The 18,841-nt window shown below is 43.1% G+C and overlaps 1 protein-coding gene across 5 annotated transcripts in view; it reads left to right on the top strand.

Moving 5' to 3' along the window:
* KBTBD11 (kelch repeat and BTB domain containing 11) overlaps positions 1-13,445 on the top strand; it is a 30,545-nt gene extending 17,100 nt beyond the window's left edge. For 3 of the 5 annotated variants that reach the window (XM_042446833.1, XM_042446836.1, XM_042446837.1), the window contains exons 2-3: positions 6,540-6,858; positions 10,144-13,445. In XM_042446833.1, the coding sequence (XP_042302767.1) occupies positions 6,834-6,858; positions 10,144-12,215 (2,097 nt within the window). In that variant the 5' untranslated portion in view covers positions 6,540-6,833 and the 3' untranslated portion in view covers positions 12,216-13,445. Of the gene's footprint in view, positions 1-3,247; positions 3,313-6,539; positions 6,859-10,143 lie in introns of all 5 variants that reach the window. The other 2 variants (XM_042446835.1, XM_042446834.1) reach the window with 1 other exon arrangement.
* Positions 13,446-18,841: the final 5,396 nt, after the last annotated feature.

Here is an 18,841-nt window from a genome sequence, read left to right on the forward strand (position 1 = left end):
AATTCTCTCTAATAATACCAAAGCCACACAGGCTATACTATCACTCAAGAAATTATGTAAGCAAACCCCTCTTTCTGAGTTTGGCTACAATGAGTCTCTCCTCTCTAGACTCTCCAGAAACTAATACTGTCCCCTCTTTGGACCTAACAGACCCTTCCTTGGTCATTACCAAAATACTGTTCCCAGTCTCTAATCCTAACTATCTCCCCCATTGAACTCCAGCTTCATCCCTTAGGATTCCAAACCCTAACTGACTCAACCCAACTGCCAAGCGGAATCTTTAAACTCTCAGCCAGCACCTGATTGCTTAGGGTCTCTGACTTCTGATTGGATGGTTTGTAAGTCATTTCGTCACACACCTCCCCTGTTAATAGGTTCATTGACACACATAACCAAACGGTTATATGGACCAAGGAACTCTCAGTTATAATTTACTTACCCATTATATAATAACATTAACAAAAAAAGTAAATATCGTCACTATATACATATATAGTCACTATATACATTATCATATCAACCTGTTTACAAACCTTGTCTCCTTCTTTACTCTTCTTCAAATTGTCTAGAGAGACCATCGGCCACTACATTTTCCTTACCCTTGACATACGAATAGCGAAGTCAAAGTCCTGTAACATAAGACTCCATCGTAATAACTTGCTGTTATTTCCCTGCGTCTGATTTAACCAACACATGGGAGAGTGATCTATTCTGATCACGAACTCCCCCCCCCCCCACAAATATGGCTTAAGTTTATTACAGCCCACACTGTAGCCAAACATTCTTTTTCTATGTGGGCTAAGTGTCTTTCTCCAGGTAGGAGTTTCTTACTTATATAAGAGTCGGATGGATCTGACCCTCTTCACCTTCTTGGCTTAACACGGCACCCAGACCAACATTAGAGGCATCCGTAGCTATGGAAGCCTTGGTGTAATCCGGAGCCATCAGAACTGGACCGTGGTCATCAGCGTTTTGCTGACCAGAGAACTTTAGCAGGCTTATCCTTTTTGGTTAAATGGATAATGGGCTGGCAATACTACAAAATTTGGAATGAACTTCCTATAGTATCCTGCAATCCAGGAATGACCAACACCTTTTTTTGAAGTAGGGATGGCTTCTACTTTAGAAGTTTCTGCCTTGATGGTCCCGCCACCCACAATATAGCCTAAATATCAGCTGTCTCTTTTCCCTACATGACACTTTGAACTTTTGACAGTCATTCCATTCTCTTTCAGTTTCTCCAGTACTTAGCGAGATGTTGTATATGTTCCCCCCAAGAGTTACTGAAGATACTGATGTCATCAATGTAGGCTACACACAATGTTTTAACCCCGCTAAAATGTTGTCCCACCATCTTTGGAAGGTGGAGGGGGTGTTCTTTAACCCAAATGGCAACACTGTAAATTCATATATCCCCTATGTGTAATAAAGGCAGTTTTTAACTGGTCTTTAGGGCACATAGGCACTTGCCAATATCCCTTAGTCAAATCCAGGATGGGGATACAGTGCTTCCTCGGGTTACGAAATTAATTCGTTCCGCGGGCCGCTTTCGTAACCCGAAAAGCCTTCGTAAGCCGAAATGCCATAGGCCTAATGGGGAAAAGCCGCGATTCCGTGTGAAATAGCGCCGAAAAGCACCAAAAATTCGTAACCGCAAAAAACATTCGTAACCCGGAACAATTATTTCCTATGGGATTTTTTCGTATCCCGGAAATTTCGTAACCTGGGTATTTCGTATCCCGAGGTACCACTGTATACTGAGCCTGCCCACTTTTCAATTAGATCCTCGGATCTGGGGCATAGGATAGGTGTCAGTTTGGGTGACTTTGTTTAGACTCTCCAGAACTAATACTGTCCCTCTCTGGACTAACAGACCCTTCCTGGTCTATTATCAAAATACTATTCCCTCAGTCTCTAATCCTAACTATCTCCCCCACGAACTCCAGCTTCATCCCTCAGGATTACAAACCCTAACTGACTCAACCCAACTGCCAAGCGGAATCTTCAAACTTCTCAGCCAGCACCTGATTGGCTTAGGGTCTCGGGATTCTGATTGGATAGTTTGTAAGTCATTTCGTCAGCAGGGACCACCAACTCTTTTCCAGGCAAGCATTCTCTGAAGATGCCAGCCACAGATGCTGGTGAAACATCAGGAAGAAAACTCTTCTAGAACATGGCCACATAGCCTGAAAACCCCACAAAAAAACTATGGCTGCAAGCCATGAAAGTCTTCGACTCCACAATACTAGTATTGCCTGTGTAAAAACTTTACTTAATAAGACAGAAGAGGAGAGATGGGGGTGACATTCAACCAAATATATATCTCCCTTCTAAGATCTGTGTAGTCATCATTAAAGGTTTTGACAACCTATTGGAAGTCATTGTTACATTGTAAAATGTACATTCCATGATTTTTTTAAAAAAGAAATTAACTTTACTACATGTAGTTATGCATGTGTGGTCCTGATTAAGGAAATGTACACTTGGAAGTTTTGTTGCTGCTGCTGCAGAGATTGTTTAGGGAAATGTGTATTTATTTAGAGAGAGTAAATTCACTTCTTTTAAGCACCCTGGGACTATAGTACAGCCAGCGGTGGAGCATGAAGAAATTTAATAAGCACCTTGAGAGCAGATGTAATGGGAAAATCTCTTCAAGACACATCCTGTAGTTAAGGCAAAATAACTCTTAAACTTAAATTATTGACCACCACTATAACATGAAACAAACACAAGAGCCACTCCTTTCTGAAATTTCTCATGCAAAAATTTCCCAGCTCTCACACAGAGATGAAAGTTGAGAAATGGTTGTTGACTGGCAGGGTGTTTTTTGTTTTTTTAATGAAAGTTCATTCCATGTTCCTGCTGACTCTGCAAATGATTTTTAATTTTTATCCGATGCTAAGCACACTGTAATATCATAGGTTTGTATTTGAAAACGTTGTTCGTTTAAGGTGATTTGCATAAGGCTGGTGAATGGCAGTTGGTGAATGAGTTGGGAGTTCACTTTGAGTGAGGAGTTTGTTAGCCTAGGGTTTGAGTAAAGTGCAGTAAGAAAAGGGTTAGACTAGGGTTGGATAGAGAGAAGGGGGTTTGAGCTGAATGACTGGCAAGGGTCTGAGTTAATGTGAGATGAATGTGAGAATGTACATACGGTGTTTTAAATGTAATAAATACATAATCAGCTGTGTTATGTTTAACTTCTGTAAACAAAGATTTGTTTTTGTTTTTGTACACTTTTGGCCTCCAGAAATGCTGTCTGTCTGGGAACTTGGATTCAGACGTGTCTCTGGTGGCAATACTGAATATAGAGAGGTAATACTCATTGATGCAGAAGTTGCATAAATCCTCCTAGGAAACTTGAGGGAGTTCCAAAGTTGGTGTCACATAGGTGGGACAGAAGGAAGATAACTGCAGTGAGCACTGTGGAAGTCTTCACAGTTGGTGGGTTAAAGGGTAAAAAAACCCTGCATTTGGCCAGAGTGATGGGAGTGCCTGGGGAGAATCCTGACGGTGGCATTGGTGGGATTGCGGAAGTGTAAACCTCACAGTTGGTGGGATAAGGTTGTAAATCCACATTTGATGCCCACAACAATGGAATAAAAATGGAACCCTCATATAAAGCATGAAAAGCCCACATTTGGGGCAGCTGCAAAATTGCCTGAAGAACATGGTGGCTCACGTGGTTAACCTGCTGACTCTGTTGACTGCAAGATTGGCAGGTTGGCAGTTCAAGGTGCTGTGTGATGGGGTGAGCTCCCATCACTAGTCCCAGCTTCTGCCAACCTAGCAGCTCAAAACCATGCAAATGCAACTAGATAAATAGGTAACGCTTCGATGGGAAGGTAAACAGCATTCTGTGTAGTCATGCTAGCACATGACCCACAGAGTAGTCTCTGACAACACTGGCTCTTCAGTTTAGTAACAGGGATCAGCACTGCCCCCTACAGCTGGACACAACTTGACAACTTTGTCAAAGGGGAATACCCCATACACACATTTAACTTGTTACCTGTTACAGTCAGTGGGACTGAAAACTGGAATGAAAAAGCATTTAGCTATTATGTGGATCATGCTCTGTAAAGGCCTCCTTAAATATATTTTACTATTTTGCTTTAAACTTTGCTAAAGAGGATATGAGATACTGGTAAATACAGTATTTAAATATGAGATACTGCCAAATACTTAATCTTTGAAAGCTTTGTGGGGTCTGCTTGAGAAATGTATCTTGATCATTGTTCACAAAACCATCTGCAAAAGCCTTATAGGGAACGAACACAGTTCAGTGACAGAACACATGCTTTGCCTGTATTCATAATCAGAAGGCAGGCAGTAAGAAAAGCCAATCTGACTAATGCATTTCTGAGGACAGGAGGTCCTACCTTGTGATCACAATTGATCACACCCAGTGATCTCAAGGTTAGTTGGATTATAGTGCAGTGTGGCAGGGTAATGTGAAAGCTTTGCCTATGAATCAGTTAGACATTTGGTGAAAGTTTTTTCTTTGTTAAAACCCAACAACAACAGCAACTACAACTAAATTAAAATTACACCATCACTAAAAATTATATTGGGCCGTATGCAGTGAGGGAATGAATAGTTCTATTGCTAAGGAAATGGCGACTTTCAGTACATAACAAAAACATCAGTCTTGCTCAGCATGTTATCTCAGAAGACTGACTCTTGTGCTGCCAAGACTTTCTCAGCCAACTTAAGTTCCAGTTTACTAAATGAGGGGCACATGTCCAGGACATTGCTAGTAAGTCACTGCCAAGACTGTCAGCACAATTCATGATTGCAGGAGGCTCCCATGTCTTCTACCTTACAGTTCTCTTAATCCCAAAACTAAATCCACTGGAGCAACAGTATCAACACACAAACACACACACCAAATTCTTTTACAAATTAAAAATTTCACTATTGACTAGGTTCAAATATTTCAACAATGACAATGCATTGCAAGCTTTTCCTTCCTAAGAAATAAGATTATGTGGCTATAATGGGCAATCCAATCTTTAAAAGTGGGTTTTGTTTGTATGAGTGGCCACAGAATCTGGCCTAGATATTAAAGCTCCTAAGAGTCCTGCATATACAGTTTTTGGAAGAGCTTGTTTCTTAATTGCAGCATAAACTTTAAATTTGATATTTAAAAAATATTTTTTAAAAATTAAAAGACTTTCCAGAAAACAAAGCACATGCAAATTGTGAAGCCTTTCTTTCTAATGTAAATGAGATTCTTTATGGTTAAGGAGACAAACTGAGGAATCCAGAAAATGAACTGCTGATCCCAGCCAGGCATGTGGCATTAAATGAAATTCATACTGATGAAAGATACAGTATTTTTTTTATCTTTCAGACCTGCATGTTTTGCAACACTTCCAAATTCAAAAATGTGTAAAGAAAATTAAAATATACATTGGCTAAAAGAGAAGGCAACCTTGGTTATTTGTTGTATCTATTAAAACTTGAAAGACTTGCAAAATTGGTTAAAATCAGTAAATAACATGGGATCACATGAAACAGATCTGCAAATCAGCTGAAAAAAGAAGCTGGTAGCATGAGCTTTTATCCATTTTACTTCCTCAGATGCATCTTCAGAAGCATCCTGAAGCATCTGAGGAAGTATACAAAAGCTCATGCTACCATCTTTCTTTCATTTAGCCTCAGGGTTGCTGCAAGATCCCTTTGCATATTGATTTTCCACACTAAATGCCTTTGAATTCTGCAAATCAGCTGTACTTTTAGGATCTATATGACTCAAAAGGCTAAAACGTACTGCTTCTACAAACACATGCTTGGGGCATACCTTTGGGGCATGGTGTCAACATGAGTTTCAAGACTGGAGAGTAATTTTAAATAATAGATTAAATTTATGATCGTCTTGATGTAAACTAACACCAAGCAATCAGCTTAATTGATTATCTTCTGGACAAACAACTTGACTGTCAACCTAACCAAAGGGGTTTCTGAAAACTGGAAAGCCTCTACCATGTAGAGGAGGTTGTCATCTTCAGGTGATGGAAGCAGCCAGGGAGGGGACCAGGATAGTGTCTTCCACACTTTGAGTACTTATTCAGCCTGCATTCAGAATAAGTAAAGAGGACTTTAGATCCCATGAAATGGGTAGGAATGAAACCTTTGATGTGGGTGGAAATGTAGATCTCAGCCCAGGTCCACTGTTCATTGTGCCAGGTTAATGACACAGTACTGCAACTAGACAGGCTTTAGCAGATAGTTATGATGGAGCAGCCCTAACTAGTGAAATAGAAATGCGCTACTCTCTTATTACAGTAAAAAGCAGAAGAGTTTTGAAATGAATGGCTGTGTTGTGTTTAGTCTTGCATAAAGTCAGAAGAACTCCAGGGGTGAGAGTGTTTAACTTATGGAATACAGAACTCAGTATTAAAAGCACCGTAGTTACATAGAAGCTTTCTCTGAAGTAGTCAGTCTAGACAAAAGAAATGGCAGGAGGACAGTTCCAGTTTAAAACAGAACAGCATCAAAACCTGGTTTGTTTATTTCCTTATTTATTTGTTATACAGGTGGAGAAAAGCTGTCCAATGAAACCTGTAAGACATGGAAGAGCTCTGTGAAGCTGACCGAAGGCTCTCCTATGCCAGCTTGCTGAATAAGGAGAGACTGATGAAGAATCGCGTTCTACAATGTACTGACAATGTTCAGTATTGCAATTAATTGCTTCCACTGAAATTATTTCAGGACTACATTTTTGAATGACTCTATTTGATAACTGTCAAAAATAGTAAGAATAAATAATCATCATAATTTTAAAAGGACTGCATTCCCACACACCGTACACTGAAGAGGGAATACAAAGAATGCCATCCATCACAAGAACTTCAGGTAGCACGATCATAACCATAAACTAATTTTTCCTAACCATGTGGGCAGTCAGACATTTAACAAACACTAATGGTTCAAAGGGGGCGGGGGAAATCTTATGTAAAATGTTTGAATTACCAAGCACCCACTAGGTTCAGTTTTTCTCATGACATTGTTACAGAAGGTTCAAATGCCACATTATGCAGTTCTCTCTCTTTTTCTTTTTTACAGCTTTTGTGGAACTGGAATCAAGAGTCAGAATAGGAATATTTAAAGTCCAAGTGTAAACTCAGGCATACCTCAAGAATAAGGGTTTTATATGTGTTTGCTACTGCTCTTGTGCATACACAATAGAAACGCAATAGATTTAAACAGGCAAGGTTCCATGGATTCCATTTTTAGATGAGTGAGTTTCTAGCTCTTAAGACTATTCAAATGGATTTGACACTGAGATCCATGCCAAGTGAAATCTAGAAGCTAGATGGCTCAGTGAACTCCGTGAACAGAGCATGGGGCTTAGCTTTTCTGAGTAAGTTATGTCAATATATGAAGATGATGTTTATTTGCATAATTTCAAGAAGCCACAGGGAGTTAAATGTGCCTTGGTGTGACATTTTGAACATTTTGGCACAGAGAAGGCAAAACTGAGCTAGGAAAGTAATAGCAGGTTTACATTAATATCAAGGGAAATGCTTGGTAGCAGGAAATGGAATAATCGCTATTGATTGCAGCCATGTGATGTGTGGGAAAAGTAAAGAGCATGTGAGAGTGGCAAGTACAAGGGAGGGTAGAAATTCCTTGTTCTGTCCCACATCCATTGGAAGGAAGGCACAATGTTATGCAAGGGGATCTTCTAGCACCTTTGAGACTCAGTGGTTCCTATACGTTTTTCCTCCAAATGTTTTGGGCTTCAGCTCCCAGAATTCCTGACTCTTGGCCAAACTGGCTAGGGTTTCTGGGAGGTGAAATCCAAAACCTCTGGAGGAGCAAAGTTTTGGAAACACAGGAAGAAAGAAGTTGGTAGCATGAGCTTTCCTAAACTTGAGTTTTACTTCCTCAGATGCATCTTAAGTCTATGGACTTTATCACACGGGGAAAATTGTTGGTTTAAACAGCAATTTCCCAGTGAAAATCATGCAATTTTCACACACATTGTGATTAAAGAGCCATTATCCTAGGAATAAACAGGTAATAAACAGGCAATAAACAGCAAGAAATCATTCACAGGATTTTCATAGGAATGATTTATTGCTGTTTATTGCCTGTTTACTTTTGGCATAATGGCACTTTAATGTGACGTATGAAAATGTTAATCGTGATTATGCAATTTTCATGGGAAAATTGCTCTTTAAATGCCTGATGTTCCCTGTGTGACAAAGTCCTATGAAAGCTCATGTAATTTAGGAGCTCGACAGATGGGCAGCTCCGCATTGCCCGTCTTTGCTCCGAGTTGGTGCTGCAGCAGCCGCACGCTGCAACACTGACGCACTGCCAAAAATAAGCTGACTAGAGCGGCTTCTTTTTTGCAGCGCCGCAAACAGGAAAGGGTGCTACCATGAGGCCATTTCCTGCCTGTGGCGTCTGGATGCTGCGCGGTGTTTGCGTCACCATGGCACCCCCTCTATGGACAGGAGGTCGCCATGATGGCGCCGCCATTGCATGCTAGGGTTTGGGAGCGTTCTCCCGAACCCTAGTTTTGGCACTTTCCGCCCGTGTGTACCAGGCCTTAATCACTTGCGGTGGCATCTTAGGTGCAATTAACTCTGCTTCTGTATGCCAAGGGATCTTGTCTAATAGGGTGACAAGATGTCCTAAACATAAAGGAGGACAAGGCATCACAAAATGCAAGAAAAATGGAGGACATGATCAAAGAAAAGCTAAAAAATACTCATATCAATGTAAATTTGTGTTTCTCAGTCCTGCTCCAAATGGAGGGCATTTTGGAATCCTTCCTGGACAGAAAGGTTGAAATGGTGGAGAGGAGGAAAACAAGGATATCTGATCACCTTGATCTTGTAGTAGCTCTGAGATTAACTGAAAGGAAGAAGTTGGTAGCATGAGCCTTCTAGGCAGTTTATCACGTGGGTGGGACCCTGTGTGAAAGTGGTATTTAAACTGAAAAAACTCACAAAAACTGATTGATTTTCGGGCTATGTCAGACATTAAGCAGGACAAAAAGTGGGGGGAAAAAAACCCTGCAAAAGCGGGTTGTTTTTCAGATGACATCGGAGATAATGAGTATTAATGTGACATTAACCTGGATGGAAAATTGACAAGATGCGCTGCTTTTTACTTTTGTAAAATCCTGAAAATAAAAAGCAGCATGTTTTGTTGACTTTCTGTCATGATTACTGTCATGTTAGTGCTTATTAACAATGTGTCTGAAAAACAACCTACCGTACTTTTGTGGGTTTTTTTCCCCTGGGTTTTAAATCCCATCGCTGTATGGGATTTGAGCACTTTGCCTCCTTGTGATAAACTCCCTATACTTGAGCCTCTATTTCCTCTGAGGCATGGGGTGAAGTTGTCTTACGTTTAGGAAAGCTGAGGCTACCACCTTCTTTCTTTTAGACTCGCAGGTGCTACAATATCCCTTGGCATCCAGAATCAGAGTTAATGGCACCAAAGATGCCACTTCCAGTGTCTCATTGGCATGAGCTTTGGCAGACTTGTACTGCATCTGAGGAAGGAGACACTGGAGAAATAACCTCCGCTCTGGGCCCCACAACAAACTCGAACTCCCAGAATTCCATAGCCTTTAGCCAGACAAAGAGTTAAAGTGGTGCCAAATCAGGTTATTTCTCCAGTCTGGATGCAGCCTCTGTCAGAGAGCTCTGGGGCCACAATAAACTACAATCCCCAGGGTTCCCTAGCACCTGATCCAGGGCAGTTCAAGCAGTCTGGAAGCAAATTGTGCCTGCAGTGTGTCCTGGTCCTGAAAGGGTGGGAACTCCAGCTGAAGTGGAGGCGGTTCAAAAGTTTACCTGGGAGGTGCCCCCCCCCCCCCAGGCAGCAGGGAGAAAGAGAAGGAGAGGGAAGGCAGGATGAAGGCAGGCAGAAGGGCAAAGGCGAGGGGAGGAAGGGAGCAGGGAGAGCTGACCCTCTGGGAGGCAAAACCATCTCTTTGAAAATAAAAAGCCAAGTAGCCTTGAGAGAGTGAGTGCTGGTGGAAGTGAGGGGAGAGAAGGGCATGGGCCTGAACCAGGGAGTGAGGGGGCCCAGAGGCTGCTGGGCTTAGGGGGGGGGAAGGGGAGTGAAGGCATATGGCCTCCTCAGCCTTGTCCTGTCTCCTCCTCTCCTCTGCAGGTGAGCAAGGCAGCCCCCCCAGGGCCCACAATGGAGAGACAGAGGTGAGCAGGGCGCCTCTGGAGGAAGGAACCGCCGCCAAGCCCTGCGACATGGAAGAGAAGAAGGAGAACAACAAGGAGGAGAAAGAGAATGAGGAGAAAGAGAGGAAGGGGGACATGAAGAAGGAGAAAGGGAAGGAGGAGAAAGAGAAGGAGGAGAAGGAGAAGGAGGAGAACGGCGGGGAGCCCAGCACTCCTTCCCCTCCACCATCGGCTCCTTGCAGCCTGTGCTTCCAAGCAGGGAGCCCACTGGAGCCTGAAGCAGAAGCAGCATCTTCTCCTCCTTCTTTTTCCTCCTCCTTCTCCAGAAGCAGCAGCATCGTGGTCCAGAGCCAGTGGGAGATGCACAACAACAACAGCACCACCAATTCTGGCTCAGAAGAAGAGGAGGAGGAGGAGAGGAGGAGGAAGAGGCAGGTGGACAGGACTGACGCAAGAGGTGGCCAGGAGCCTTCCTTCTCCTCCTCATCTCCATCTTCTTCTCCTTCCCAGGAGTTTCTCCCTTGGGTCTCTCCATCCTCACCTCCTCCGGACCTGGTGCTGGAGGTGTGCGGGCGTCGCCTGCGGGTCCACAAGGCCGCCTTGGCAGCGGAAAGCGACTACTTCAGGGCACGGGCCTCGCGAGAGGTGCTGCGGGTGTCAGGGGTGAGCTTCGGGGCGGTGCGGGCGCTGCTGGAGTTTGCCTACACCGGGAGGATGGTGTCATCACTGGGGCCGGAGAACCTGGGCGAGGTGGCGAGCGGGGCCCGGGCCCTGCAGATGCCCTCTGCGCTCCGCTGTGCTGCTGAGGAGATGCAGGGCCAGCTCCGCCTGGACACCTGTCTGCCTCTGCTGGCCCTGGCCAAGAGGCACCGCCTGGCCCCACTCCGGGAGGCTGCCTACCGCTTCATGAGCCACCACTACCTCCAGGTCCTCCGGCAGCCTTCTGTCTATGGGCGGCTCAGTGGCGCAGAGAGGGAACTCATCCTAAGGCGGCGCTGGGAGGCCGGGCGGCCCTGTCTCTTAGCGGCTGAGGTGAGCGACGCCTTCGAGAGAGCTGCCTTGGCCGGGTCCAGACCCCCGAGCAGAGAGAGCAGTCGGCCCCAGAGCCCTTCCTCAGTGATGTCCCTGGAGGAGAGTGGTGCCTTACTCCACTGCTACCAGGAGGAGGCCCAGGAGTGGAGGGTGCTGACCCAGTTGCCTGAGGAGGCCAGAGCCAAGGGCTGTGCCATGTGTGTCCTCTACAACTACCTCTTCCTAGCTGGGGGCATTGCCACTACTACTACCGCCACTACTCCAGGGCCCCCGAAGCTCTCAGACAAGGTCTTCTGCTACAACCCCTTGACCGACACCTGGAGCCAAGTGAAGCCCATGGGCCAGCCCCGCTCCCAGCTCAAGCTCCTGGCCCTGGACGGCTGCCTCTACGCCATTGGTGGGGAGTGCCTCTTCACTGTTGAGAAGTATGACCCGCGGGCTGACCGCTGGAGCCCCGTGGCCCCCTTGCCCAAAGGAGCTTTTGCCGTGGCCCATGAGGCCACCACCTGCAACGGGGAAATCTATGTCTCTGGGGGGTCCCTCTTCTACCGCCTCCTCAAGTACGACCCCAAGCGGGATGAGTGGCAGGAGTGCCCTTACAATGCCAGCCGGAGGCGCTCGGCTGACATGGTGGCCTACAAGAGCTGCATCTACCGCTTTGATGTCAGCAGTGGCCGGGGGGAAGCGGGCCAGGCTGGGGCAGTGGAGGTCTTCCGCTACAACACGGTGGCCAAACACTGGGGCCAGTGTGCCTCCTGGCGCCCCTCTGGCAGCCCCCTCCAGCCTTTCCGCTGCGCCGCCTTGGCCAACACCATCTACTGTGTCAACCGGACTGGTGTGCTGCGCTTCCACCTGGCCCAGGATGGGCAGCTGGAAGCTGACGGCAGCCTCAAGGGCACCTTTGACCCTGAACTGCTCAAAGCCCCCTTGGATGCCAAGGGGCTCCTTCTCCCCTTCGTCCTCACCCTCCCAGAGAAGGAGAAAATGGCAGAGCCGGAGAGCCCACTGACATTGTGAGAGCCAACCCGTTTTTGGAAGGGGCACACAGGCCGTGTCACTTAGGAGTTTATCACACTGGGGCTGATTTTGGCATTAAAGAGAGAGTAAAGTGCATTTAAAAGCACCCAGCACATGAAGTGAAAATGGCAACTAATTGCACAAATGATTATCACAAACAATTGTGCAAATAAAGGGATATGGGAAATGCATTGTCGCTGAAATCCTGAAAGTAAAAAGATGCATGTTAATGTGTCTTTGGAACCACTTTAATGGCGGGGTTTGTGCACTGTCGTGTGAAATAATTTCACATAATTATGCGTTTTTTCCAGGATATTCATGTGATGAACTCCCGATCTCCTTCGTGTGATAAACTGGTTAGACTGCGCCATTGGGTGGTGTCAGTGTTGCCAGGCGTCTTCTGAGAAAAGGGCCAGGGCAGGAACATGGCCTTCCACTCTTCTTCAGTAGGAATGGTGGTTGAGGTGCCAAACCTAGTATAACCAGCAGAGGTAGGAAATCACCCATCTGACACCAGCTTTCTTTCACCAATGGAAACAAAATGGAAAGGCATTGCCACAAATTTCCTTAATTTACATATGCATGCACCCCTTTGGAGACTTCCTGCATCCCACTGACTGGACAGCCCTAAATGTTCAGAGCTTTCTTAGTATGCTTCATGTAAGAACAAGCCTCCTGGTGTTTATATAAACCAGCCTGTGAAAAGCTGGTTGATTCAAATGAATTGTTGTACAGTCTCTGTGCCACTTTCCGGTCTCAAAGTATTCCGGGGTTGCATCAAAATCAGGAAAGAGGCAGCTTTGAAATGAGTTGCAGTTATAGGATTGTTCATACTGTACATACACATCTTTGAAAGGGGATCTTTTTTACATCCTCTTTCTTTTTCTCTTGTATTCCAATAGCAACTTGTGCAAAGAAAAGAAAAAAAAAAACCCCTGCAAGCAATGAGTGGGGTTTAGAAAAAAATAATAACAGGATGATTCAACACTTCTTGTGTTACAAGCAGTGGATGATCATATGGGTCACAATTTTTTTTCTTTTAAAATGTTTAATGGAGTCTTTATGGAAAGCATGGCATTGTGCAACCTCAGGAAATTGTAACCACAGTACACAATTTAGCAAAGGCCAGACTCAAAAGGTTTGAAACACATAAAACTTCTCCCATGTGTACATACTGGGAAAAGAAGGAAACTATAGCAAACACATTAATGGAGCTACAGAATTCTACTTGGCTTTTTCTTTAAAAAACAAAAAGGTGTGTGTGTGTGTGTGTGTTTAGACACAGTCTATCAAGAATGTATAATGTTTGGTCTTAACATAAAGTCATGGTTGTTTTCAGTCATAGCTCTGTGTTATAACTCATATGTTCAGACCTTGACAAATTGGCAAGAGAGAACATAGCAGTGAGATTTTGTTGTTGTTGTTGTTGTTGGTTTTAATTCATTGCTGTTAGCTGCAAATCAGTGCATGCCAATGAAAACCAAATGTGGCTTACATGGAAACTTATTACACACAACTGGAATATTTCACTTTCATCTTCAGAGTCCTTTGATAAGGGGGGGAAAACCCTCCTGCCATTATTCACTTAAGGAAGCAAGAAGACATTTTGATAGAAAAGGTGATTTACACCCTGCTGTGTTAGCACCCTTGGTTGTAAACCAGGCTGATTTTATTGTAGTTAATAGTTCACTTGTCAAGCTCATTATATACAGAGGCCATATACTTTCTGTTCTGAACCTTTTGATGAATAATTGTTTACCAGCACATTCTAACAAGGAGATGACTAACTTTCATGCTTGCCGGCAGTTGGATCATATTTGTTTTTACATGGACTGGAAATGGATACTTTCAGTCAGTGTAAAATTTGACTAATGCTATCATCTTGCATCCAACTAGCTGGTTATTCTTGCACAAAAGAGCGTGCAGTAGCCCAAGGTTGGGCAAGGTGTGACTCTTGGGCCACTCAAGGCTGCTCATGTGGCCTTCAACCCATCCATGTTTGTCAAACCATCATTTTTCTAAGCCAAAAGGAGATGGGAGATCCAGGAGAAGCAGGTCACCTTTTAAATAGGTTGTGTCCCTCCCCTGTTTAAAACAACTCCCCTGCATTTCAGTACTAGAATTGGTGGTTATAGCCAGTTGTACATTTCTGGGTTTTTTTTGGGGGGTGTCTTTGTGTGTGGAGGGGACAAGGGCAGAATTTTGTCTCCTAGCCCACACTTGGACTAGAGCAACAGAAAATCTTGTTTTACAACTGACACACACCATGACCTTTCAGAAACTGCTTTTGACATTTCCTTCTTGTTGCAAAAGCAGTTTGTCCTGAAGAGAGAAGTAAGTTGCTATGGGAGAAAAACAAGTTTTAAAAAAGGCTCCCTCCTGTCAGTTCAGAGCTCTGTTTCCATGGAGTTTCATGAAGCACTTTCTAGCATGTGTATCTTTCAGACAAAACAATTATAGCACTTTAACTGCCATGGTAACAACCTGTGGAATGCTGGGATTGGCAGTTCAAATTCTCAATCGGAGAGCTTGTCTGATGCCTTTGACTAAACTACAAACCCCAGGATTCCCTAGGATGTAACCATGGCAATTAAAGTGGAACCATGGTGCTATAATTATGTAGTGTGAAAGAGACCTTAGACCAGTAGTTCCCAACCTTTCAGCCTCCATTTGTTTTGGATGTCAGCTCCCAGAAGCCCCAGCCAATGTGGCCAGCAGTCAGGAATTACAGGAGCTGAAGCTGAAATCTGAAGGACCAAAGGTTGGGAACCACTGCTTTAGACCAAGGATGCATCTGCACTGCAGCAATAATAATGTTTGACACCACTTTAACTGCCATGGTTCCGTGCTATGGAATTCTGGGATTTGTCATATGTTGTGGCACCAGAGCACTCTGGCAGAGAAGGCTAAATAGCTATAAATCTCTGAATTCCATAGCATTGAGCCATAGCCATAATTAAAGCAACGTCAAACCAAGCAATTTTTTGCTCATTTGGCAGTAAGTCCAACAAAACTCAACATTTAATCCTAACATTTTAATGTAGAAGCCATTCCTTTTTTCTTCAGAGGGCTCCCATCCCCTCTGCCTCAACGATCTTGGGAGGCAAGTTAGGCTGAGAAACAATGTCTGACTTGAGATCACCCAGTAAACAGTCTGGCTAAATAGTTGACTCAAGGTTTTTCTGACCCAAGCCCCTCGCTGTGACTGTAATCCTACATCAGCTTTGAAATCCATTCTGTCTTTCAGCGTTTGTTAAGCAGAAGATTTTAACTAATATTTCAAGAGCATTCTTATTTTACACAAAAGATTACCTTATGAAACTGAATGTTTTGATATTTCTAGATACATACTTAAGTATCAACTACTGCAGGCATAGACTTGTTGGGGCCTTGTTTTCTCGTTCCTTATGCCCTCTTGAATATTCAGTGACATGCTCTACATAGAGTCGGATATCAGGAAAAGGGGAAGCTAGTGTAAATTTCCTGCATACCCATCTTAGAGCAGTTTGGAAAAATTACTCGTCTGGACTATAGCTCTTCCCACTCGCAACTAGTGTGGCCAGTAGCTTCAAAAGTAACAATTCTAAGCTTGGGTTATCCTCTGTAACCAATGGAATTTACACTCAGATTACTTATATAAAAGCAGGCTACAAAGAGAGTGGAATATGAGATGTGTATTTGACCATCCAGTTCCTCTGCATGTTTGTATTCAAGGCAAGACCAGGAGGAGGTGGAGATCTATTAAATTTTACTGAAATATTCTGGGCTAAAGAGAATGGGACCCACCTTTTCACTTACACTAATTCCAATGTAGGCTTGATCTTGGTGTCAGAAGGAGGAGCTGATTAAGGAATATAATATCTTCAAAGGGTCTTGGAGAACTAATTCAATCGGTCCTTTTTAAAAGCAAAATTGTAACATTAAAATGTAGTTTTTATAAAAAACAACAACAACAAGAAACCCCACTTTCATAAGATGAAAATCACCCTTTATATTTGCTCTGCTTTTGACCATCATGCAATATTTAAAATACTTGGCCCAACTGTGAAATGTCAAACATACCTGTTGTTTTATAAATGGTTAAGAAGTACAGGAATGGTGAGAATTGAAGCAAGTGAACAGAAAACTTATAATTCCACTGTTTCTAAACTAGATGTATTTTAGAAATTGACTGTGTACTTTTCTGATCACTCTATGGGGTTTAACAACAAGCCATAAGAATATTGAACAGGAAATTTACTTCTATTTGCTTATCAAATATTATCTGGGTGTAAATCCTACTCATTTGGGGGGAGGGATTACTTCTGACTTAAACATGTTTAGGATTGTGCTGTAATAATAATGTTGAATCCAGACTTATTGAAATCAATGCATAACGTGTGTATGTTAGTTGTGACTAAGAAGTCATGAGAGACAGTGTGGTACAGTGGTTAGTGTGGGACTGGGACTCAGAAGATCCAGGTTTAAGTCCCTTCTGAGGCGTGAAAATCACTGGGTAATTTAGGGCCAGTTACATTCTTCCTGCCTGATTTACATCAAGGGATTATTATGATGGGAAGGCAAGAGGCAAGAAACATATCTATGCCACCTTGTGGTTGGCGGAGTAGAGGTAGAATATAAATGCAACCCTTAATTTAAAACAACAACAACAACATTGTGGCTAAATATAAAAACAATCATAGAACTGGAAGAGACCACAAGGGCCATCCAGTTCAAACCTTTGCCATGCAAGAAGACACAATCAAAGCACCTCCAACAGATGGCCATTTAAAAACCTCCAAAAAAGAAGACCACTTTCTGAAGCAGCATGCTCCACTGTTGAACAGCTCTTACTTTAGGGAAGTTCTTCCTAACATTTTGGTGAAATCTCTTTTCCTGTAGTTTGAATCTGATGCTCCATGTCCTAGCAGCAGAAAACAAACTTGCTACATCCTCAATATGACATCCCTTCCAATATTTCAAAAACCACACCCTTTGGCTTTTTAGTGTCAAGATGATAACTCATTCCATGGTACATATGGGATATCCTTTGCTGTCCATTCTTCCTGAACTTTATTTTGTATTTGACATGCTGCATAGGGCTGGGGAAACCCACTTATCTCTAATGCATAGAGGACTGAGTTGACTGACTTCTAAAGGTTTTCAGGTGTAAAACATAAGATTTCTGTCCTTTCCCCACAGGGCTTAGATCTATGTCCAGGGGCATCTGTTCCAGTTCAGAATGCTTTGTACTGTTCCATTAATAAATTATTCTCTGTCACAGCAAAAAGGGGGAAAACATGGTTCAAAGTTAATGATCCCTATAGACTGTGGAATAAATTTATAACACATTCGGCAAAGTCCTTCAGCTCTGCCTTGCTGTGCATTTCAGGGGAACAAATGACTGAATGTGGTTTCCTGGGCATTTCAACACACAGCCTGATACAGCAGTTTTATAAAGTTCTAGTAAGGAACATGTTTGTTATGCCATGTCTGTCTTTTCATGCTTAATTGGACTGCATCTTTTAGTTGGATCAAAACTGGAAAGTCACCGCAGCTATTTCATTTTGTAGAATGATTCCTTTAGAGGTTTCTCCAAAGTTTGCAAGCCTGTCCTGAATGTCTTCACAAATCATTTGTGAATAACTGCACAAAAACCTTATTAAGGAGATGGGATGAAAACATTTACCAGCAGGATTTCCCTGCTTCCTCTGTTTCATGTAGTTCAGAAACATCTGTAAAACTAATCTTGCAACACTGGTAAAAATGCATCCTTGAATTCAAAGTGAAGTTGTGCACATGAGTTAGCATTTCCAGAGCTGTAATCTGTACTTAATTACTGACCATTTAATGTAGTTTCCTTTATAAGATGTTTGCATAATCAAACCCAGATCATTGCCTCTTCTGGAATAGAACATATGGGACACTTCCAAACTGATTTCCTGCTTGGTGCCCTTTGTTTTCTCATGCACAGACGCCAAAATCAGGCAAATGTTTTTTGTTTTTTTAAATGCATCACTAAGTTGGCTAAATGAATTTACAGCAAGTTTTCTCTCAAATGCAGTAAATGCGATTGAACAATTATGCTAAATATGTTTATTGCTTGAACACTGTTTTTGTATAAATCCAGATTGCTCTGTGAGGCCTTTCACAGGAATAGCTGAGAAAGGAATGATCCAGTATCTGAAATACAAATGATCTCGTTAAATAGAATGGGAATGATTTTAATCATACCTGTTAATGAATAAAACGATTGTGCAGTCCCTAATGAGTATTTTATGCACAGCGAACTCCCTTGTAAATACCTGATACAATTTCAAATGCTTAAAAAGAATAAATTATTCCCATGAACTGAGTGTCTCTCTTGTGCTTTTAGTGAGCAGACAGAGGAATTGCTTTCAGTACCTTGAGCTTTCTGCTTCTAAATGGTTTGTTATTTTCTGCTCCTCACCTTGACAATGACATTGAATTTGATCTAGCTACAAAAGCACAAGTTAGGACTGTATCCCAGTCCCAGGACATGCTGTGCCCAATTGAACAGGTTGGTGTACTAGCAAAGCACAAGAAGGTTGTAAAACAGGAAGCTCTGATGACATTTTAGAGATGCTGCAGTGGCACTGTGTACTGGCATTCTTATTCACAATTGA

The sequence above is a fragment of the Sceloporus undulatus genome, chromosome 1, assembly GCF_019175285.1.
Source record: "Sceloporus undulatus isolate JIND9_A2432 ecotype Alabama chromosome 1, SceUnd_v1.1, whole genome shotgun sequence".
NCBI lineage: Eukaryota > Metazoa > Chordata > Lepidosauria > Squamata > Phrynosomatidae > Sceloporus > Sceloporus undulatus.